The sequence below is a fragment of the Camellia sinensis genome, chromosome 3 (assembly GCF_055761805.1).
Source record: "Camellia sinensis isolate YWXY chromosome 3, ASM5576180v1, whole genome shotgun sequence".
Lineage (NCBI taxonomy): Eukaryota > Viridiplantae > Streptophyta > Magnoliopsida > Ericales > Theaceae > Camellia > Camellia sinensis.
In genome coordinates this window covers 42644342-42651365 of record NC_138963.1, presented here as the reverse complement: position 1 = coordinate 42651365, position 7024 = coordinate 42644342, and the positions used below count along the sequence as shown (strand labels likewise).

General features: G+C 32.6%; 1 protein-coding gene and 1 long non-coding RNA gene across 4 annotated transcripts; both read left to right on the top strand.

The window, feature by feature from the left end:
• Nucleotides 1-203: 203 nt before the first annotated feature.
• On the top strand, nucleotides 204-3219 carry LOC114269951 (secoisolariciresinol dehydrogenase). Of its 3 annotated transcripts, none has more exons than XM_082919629.1 (3): nucleotides 204-738; nucleotides 2017-2097; nucleotides 2356-3219. In XM_082919629.1, the coding sequence occupies exons 2-3, from the start codon at nucleotides 2048-2050 to the stop codon at nucleotides 3134-3136; spliced, it is 831 nt and encodes a 276-aa protein (XP_082775755.1). In that variant the 5' UTR covers nucleotides 204-738; nucleotides 2017-2047; the 3' UTR covers nucleotides 3137-3219. The 3 variants fall into 3 exon arrangements, with proteins under 3 accessions (XP_082775755.1, XP_082775754.1, XP_028067132.2); XM_082919628.1 differs by having other exon boundaries at nucleotides 275-738; nucleotides 2014-2097; XM_028211331.2 differs by lacking the exon at nucleotides 204-738 and having other exon boundaries at nucleotides 1998-2097.
• Nucleotides 3220-3764: 545 nt separating this feature from the next.
• On the top strand, nucleotides 3765-6575 carry LOC145822501 (uncharacterized). Its single transcript, XR_014363823.1, has 2 exons — nucleotides 3765-6194; nucleotides 6282-6575. It is a non-coding gene; the product is annotated as an uncharacterized LOC145822501 (long non-coding RNA).
• Nucleotides 6576-7024: the final 449 nt, after the last annotated feature.

Below are 7024 nucleotides of genomic sequence, written 5' to 3'. Positions count from 1 at the left end.
TAGATACAAATTATAACATTTACACACAAAAAAAGACCCTGTGAATAATAATAAGTTTTAACTCTTCAATTTTGAATGTTTAAAAAAGACTATGATATTAACAAAGATATTTTTATTAATATTAAATATATAAAATTAATAAATTTTGTTATATAAGATTTATGCACTTTATAATGGGTGCACACTTTCACTAGTAGTGCACTAATCTCCCGTTTGGTAGCTCGAAACTAAGACGGCTCGAATGGCCAGAGTTCAAAATGACGTCGTTTTGGAATTTTTTTTTTTTTTTTTTCTTGTTATCTCTTTGAAGATGAAGAACACAGAGAGAAAAGGAGGCTAGGAAAGAACATGTAAAGTCTTCATCAACAGCAATTGAAAGACTTTTGTTCAACAACGTCTTCATCAACAACATCTTCATCAACATCAACAAAAGTCTTCATCTTTATCAACATCTTCATCAACACATCATCATCATTATCATCAACAACAACTTCGTCAACATCATCATCATCATCATCAAACACATCATCATCATCAACAACAACATCTTCATCAACATCATCATCATCATCAACAACATCATCATCAATATCCATCGATTTTGTGAATTCCATATCCATCGATTTCGATGAAATCGATCGATTTCAAACCCTGAAAAAAGAAGAAGAAGAAGAAGAAACAGGTTGAGCTCTCTCTCTTCACTGGTGGAGCTCAAATCGATGAACTTCAATATCTCTGGTAGAGCTCTCTCTCTCCTCTCTTCTCTCTCTCTCTCTCTCTTTGAGAGATCTAATACGAAAAAAAAAAACTACGTCGTTTTCGACAGTCGGGCCATTTGAGCCAAATGATTTTCGAACTACAAATCATTTTTCAATACCTAAATAACGTGTAAAGTATCAAATCCCAAACAAATTTAATATATATATATATATATATATATATATGTTGACAGCATATATTAATATAAAAATCAATAGTGATATGAATTGAGAAAAATAAACTAGAAAAGTGTTTCAAAATATAATAATAAATTAAGATTTATTCATATCGTGAATTCACAGTATCAAAAAAAAAAAAATTTAGAGGCCAAGTTTCAATTTTAAATATATACCTTCCATTACAAATTCGGAATCATTTTGTGATTTGTTTTGTTTTATTTTTTTATTTTTTCAAACAAGGTGTAGAAATTTTATTAGAGGGTTACTAGTCTTTCCATATAAAAATTTAGTAACACTACAAATTGTGAAATTTTTTTCAAAATTTTATCTGAAATCATCAGTGTATGGTTCATATACATAGACCCTGTAATACACTAATCAAATTTCAACAACACATATCCTTTAATAATAACTTTCTTGACACATTTTCATGATTAGTGCACCTTACTAAGAATTTCTTGAGTTTTACCTGTACATAGTAATTCAAGGTTCAAATTCATTTCTTACATGGAGCCATATTTCATCAATTTAATTTTCACAATGCAAACTAAGTATAGGCTAATATGAGGTGAAAAAAAATTGAAGTGTTTTGATTTTTTTTTTTTTTTTTTAACTTTTTACCAAAAAAATGTGTAAAAGAATAAAGAGAATTAAAAGAAATTTATGAATTTTCTGTATGATATTTTGGTTTTTTGACATTTTTAATGAAATTTTGAACATCCTATATTTATAGGGAGTGATTATTTAGTCTAAAAGTTGTGCTTTAAAACAACCACTAATGATGTGACATTCACTTTTTTTAAAAAAAAAAAAAACAGACCCAACAATATTGTGGCAATGGGTGAGCAGTGGGTGCCACGGTGGCACTAATTAGTGCTCTCAGTCATTTTCCTTCAGACCATTTATCATTTTGATGCTTGTTAAATAATATTTTAAAATGTTAATAAAAAATATTAAATCGTACAATTTTAATAAACAAATATTAAATTAAGACGCGTTATAAATATGTTCCCAGATCACCAGGTAATTTTTCTCTACATATTGGATCCATCCATTGATTCTGTTATAAATACAGCAGCTCAAGTTCTTTCATTCACAGCGGAAACATCATGTCAAATCTATTGAAAGCCTCTTCCTTGCTATCTCCCATTGCCAAGAGGTAACCAACCCATCAATGCCTCTCCACAACCAAAAAAAAATTTCTCTCTAGATATTTGATATCAACAAACTTAAAATATATATATATATATATATATATATATATATATTTTAATCTCACCATATTCTCAGTGGTTAGTGCTATTCTAAAATAACGTCTCTAATCAATAATTAATTATTTTTTTACATATTAATTAGTCTTAAGAATAAATTTAAAAAATAAATTCCTATATCATTTTTCATCCCGATAATTTTGCAGGCTAGAAGGTAAAGTGGCGGTGATAACCGGCGGAGCCAGCGGCATTGGCGAGGCGACCGCCAGGCATTTCGTACGGCATGGCGCCAAGGTCATAATTGCGGATATCCAAAACACCGTCGTCAACTCCACCTCCACCGAATCCGTTTCTTTCGTACACTGCGACGTGAGCAACGAGCGCGACGTGGAACACGCAGTAGACACCGCCATCGCCAAACACGGCAAACTCGACATCATGTTCAGCAATGCCGGGATCGGCGGCAAGTTCGATCGCACAATCAAATCCCTCGATTCCCAAGATCTCAAGCGAGTCTTCGACGTCAACGTCTTCGGTGCTTTCTACTGTGCAAAACATGCCGCCAGAGCAATGATTCCAAACAAAAAAGGCAGCATTGTGTTCACAGCGAGCGCGGTTTCTGCGATTTATGGATCGATTCCTCACCCTTACACGGCGTCGAAGAACGCCGTGGTGGGGCTGGCGAAGAACTTGTGTGTGGAGCTCGGGAAGGATGGGATAAGAGTGAATTGTATTTCTCCGCACGCTGTGAACACGCAGATTCTGAGAAATGGGCTGGGGATGAAGGAGGAGGAGGTGGAAGAGCTGGTTTGCGAGTCGGCCAACTTGAAAGGAGTGAGATTGGAAGTAGAAGATGTGGCCGAGGCTGTGGTGTATTTGGGGAGCGACGAGTCTAAGTATGTGAGCGGGGTCAACCTGTTGATCGACGGTGGTTTCAGCACCACTAATCCGGCTTTCATAGAGCTCTTCAACAAGATGTCATCCTAAACTATCAAAATTATTAGATTGGCATAATTTTTTTAATGATAATATTCACCAAATATTTTGTAAAATAAACGACCGTATTAATACGTGGTGGGCTCCATGGGTTTATATAGAGAAACTTAACCCATGTCAATAATATAGGAAAATGTCTCGTAGCTCAAATTTTGTGGCTCAAAAGTGGCTCAAATGGCCAAAACGACGTCGTTTTGGCCATTTTTATGTTGTTCTGTACTCAAAACGACGTCGTTTTGGCCATTTGAGCCACTTTTGAGCCACAAAATTTGAGCTACGTAGCATTGTTGTTAAATATATATGTTGGGAATTTGTATTGATATAAATTTGTTTTTAAATAATCAAATATCTGTATTAATTTGTATTGATCGACGGTGGTTTCAGCACCACTAATCTGGCTTTCATTGAGCTCTTCAATCCTAAACCATCAAAATTAATTGGCCTAATTTTTTTAGTGATGATATTCACGAAGTACTCTACAAAATAAACTATTGAATCAATACGTGGCAGGTTCCATGGGTTTATATCTGGAGAGAAGCTCAACCCATATCAATAATATATATGTTGGGATTTTGTATTTATATAATTTTGTTTTTAAATAATCAGATATCCGGATTAGTTTATGCATACTTATATAATTGATATAATTTTAAGATTTAAAACTAAATTAGTGTACTGGTCCGTGCATTTAACTCTATAATTGTTTATTATTTTAATAAACATACCAACAATATTAAAAAAAAATCAAATCAATTGAGGCCATATTTGGTAATTCCATATTTTAGTTTAAAAAAAGTCATGAAAAAAAAGTCAATAACTTATATAAAAAAGTTAAAGATTAATTTTCTCTCTACTTTTTGCGTATCTTTTCGTAAAAAATTAAAAAGTCATTCTAAATATATATATTTTTTATCTCATTTTTTAACTAAAAAATCAAAAAATTACTAAAATATCATATTCCCAAACAAGGCCAAGAGTGATTGATCAATCCAAACACTCCCATTGGCACAAAAGGGTTTCTCCCAAAAGCTAGATAGTAATAAACTTCATCTGCAATCACTAATATCCCAAGCTTTTTTGCACTCTCGGCTATCTGAAGAAAAACAAAAAATAAAAAAAATCAATCAATGAAAGAATAGTCACCAACTTTGGAATTAAAAACACGATCACATGTACACATGTCTCTCTCCAAAGTATATAGCCTATTACAATTTAGTCTTTAATTTTTTAATTTTTCATTTTGATCCTCAAAATAGCAATCTGTTACACTTCTTGTCATTATGGTCATTCAAAATTAATAAAGGAATGAAGGGAATTTTCAGAATTTTATTTTTTTTAAAAATTAAATTAAAAAATTAAGGATCAAAATGTAACAGATTGTATATTTTGTGGATAATAATGCAACATAATCGATACTTCGAGAACTAGAATGCAACAAAATGCATACTTTAGTGAGCATGAGTGTATTTGATTATTTTTATTTTGTTGTGGCTTATGTTGCACAGACTCTTCAAAATAAATCAAATATCCATATCGGACACCTGACACTCGGATAAGGATATGGGATATGTGTCGGATATTTTTTATCGGACACTACTATTATATGTACATATTGTTATATAATTGATATAAATATCTTTTTGACACTGTAAGTTACATATACCACCATTTTATCTCACATACTTGATTAAAAGTATAAAAAATTGACATTTTTTTGCCGAGTCTGCATATCCTTAAATTTATAATTTGTTAAGCTCAACATCTAAATATATACTCGTACCCGACACTCGTACTAGAGTTCATGTAACATAGGTTGTGGCTTCATGTAAAATTTAAAAGATACTCTTAATTTCATTATTTTTTTTTTAAACGACGTTAATGTCAAACCAAACTTATATTTTAAAGACGATTATATGTATATATATCCAAGAAACGAGTTTAAACAACCTAAATGTGAAAACATTTCCACAAGGACTCCCCGGTTAATGACGACCATGGCAACAGTGTTGTCATCTGCAAGAGCTTCGACATCATCAAGATCAACCTCCCAACCCTTTTCTGGTAGAAGGTTGAAATGTCGGATTTCAAGATTGGCAAATGCAGCAGAAGCTGCATATTGTGGATACCCAGGCCTAGGAAGTAATACATTGGCTCCAGGAAGACGCCCAAGCACCATTATAAGGACTTCAATTGCATGAATGGCACCAGCAGTTTGATACACATCATTTGGTGATAATTTGTATGGTAGTCCACAAGAGAGATGCTCTGCAATTGACCATTTAACCAAAAAAGATTGTGTCAGAATTTAAAAGAGTGGATTAATGTTTCTCATAAATTGGTCCATCAATGAGCTCATTGTATTTTTTTTTTTTTTTTTTTTTTTGAGAAAATTACAGGTTCTTATATTCTCTCGTTTATGTCATTTTAGTTATTCTAATTTTAATTGATTCAATTTTTATTTTTATTTTTATATTTTGCATCAATTTTGTTCAATTGATAATGCCGTTAAAATTTTTAACAGAAAATTTTTACTGAATTAATTGAGATTAAGTCACATAATTGATCAAATTTATATTTTTACTCTTAAAAAGCGTGACACATAATGTTGATGTGTGCATTTATCATAAAAAAAAAAAATGCTAGCAATTAGAATCAACTAGACCAATTTGATGTAAAAAAATAAAATAGAGAGTCAAAATCAATCCAACTAAAATTGTAAGAATCAAAATGGCACAAGAGCCAAAGTAACCATTACGTTCTGGCGGCCGTTCAATTCCAGCAGCAGGAGCGTAACCATTGAAGTTAGCAGAACAGAGAGAATCAACAATGGCGCCCTCGGCTACCAGAGTGGTCCGAAAAAAAGCCGATGGATCGCCTTGTACGAAGGGAATGAACGGCCTTGTGTCTGGTTTATTCAGATTTGCCGTAATCTTTGCCTGAACTGTTCTAAAGGTAATGGGCGACGCCATTTTGCCATCTTCTTCCTTGCCTTGGATATCCCATTTCTTCTTCTTCGACGACGACAACCCTTTCTCCATTTCTTTGACTGGTTGGTTTGGCAATTTGGTTTACAGTGTTTCTGTTAGCACCATAAATCTGCAATTTTTATTATTATTTATTATTTATATAATTGCAGGACATGTGGCATCCTCCTACTCATTTGGAGGTTATGAGAAGTTATGAAATGTCAAAAGATGATGGAGAATAAAATGGAGAACATGGAGCATGAATTGGAGGTTAAAGGAAGTTATGAAAACATTGAAGGATATGTGGCATTGTGAGAATAAAGATGGAAGAGTGGGCAGTTTTAGGTGGTTATTGGATAGTTATTGTTGGAAGTTTTTTCCAACAAATATTTGCCTATAAATAGCCATTCATGACTACATTGTAAAGGATCCAGGATTCAAATCAAAGACAATTGATTTCAATATTTCTTGTCATTTTCCTTATCTTAGGAGTAGTTTAACATAGATTTATATTTTGAAGCATTTATTTTCAGCATTTACTTTTCAAATCATTTCATGTTCGAAGCATATGAGTAGAGGTAAGTAATTATTACTTTGATTGTTCACTCAATCGTCTTTCTCCGTCTCCCTCATTCTTCTTTTAATTTTTCTTTTCTCTACACTTTGGCAATTTTGAAGTCCTCTTTGTTGAGGCAAAAAAACCGTCAATGCAATCGCTTGATAATTGGTTTGAATTTAATCTGTAAGGATTTTTTAATCCTTACTGGCACGCTCGCATTTATGAAATTTTCCTTCATAGGAAAAATAAGCCAACAATTTTTGGCACGCCCAGTGGAACGTCAAGTGTAAAAAATGAAAAACAAATTGGATTTGTCCATTTCAAATAGCCTAGATGAAATCGATTGGCATAAAC

What these genes read in the sequence shown, in the direction of transcription:
- LOC114269951 (XM_082919629.1), top strand. Translation starts at nt 2,048, where the DNA reads ATGTCAAATCTATTGAAAGCCTCTTCCTTGCTATCTCCCATTGCCAAG. An exon ending in CTATCTCCCATTGCCAAGAG is followed by an intron (nt 2,098 to 2,355) that starts GTAACCAACCCA and finishes ATAATTTTGCAG; the next exon opens with GCTAGAAGGTAAAGTGGCGG.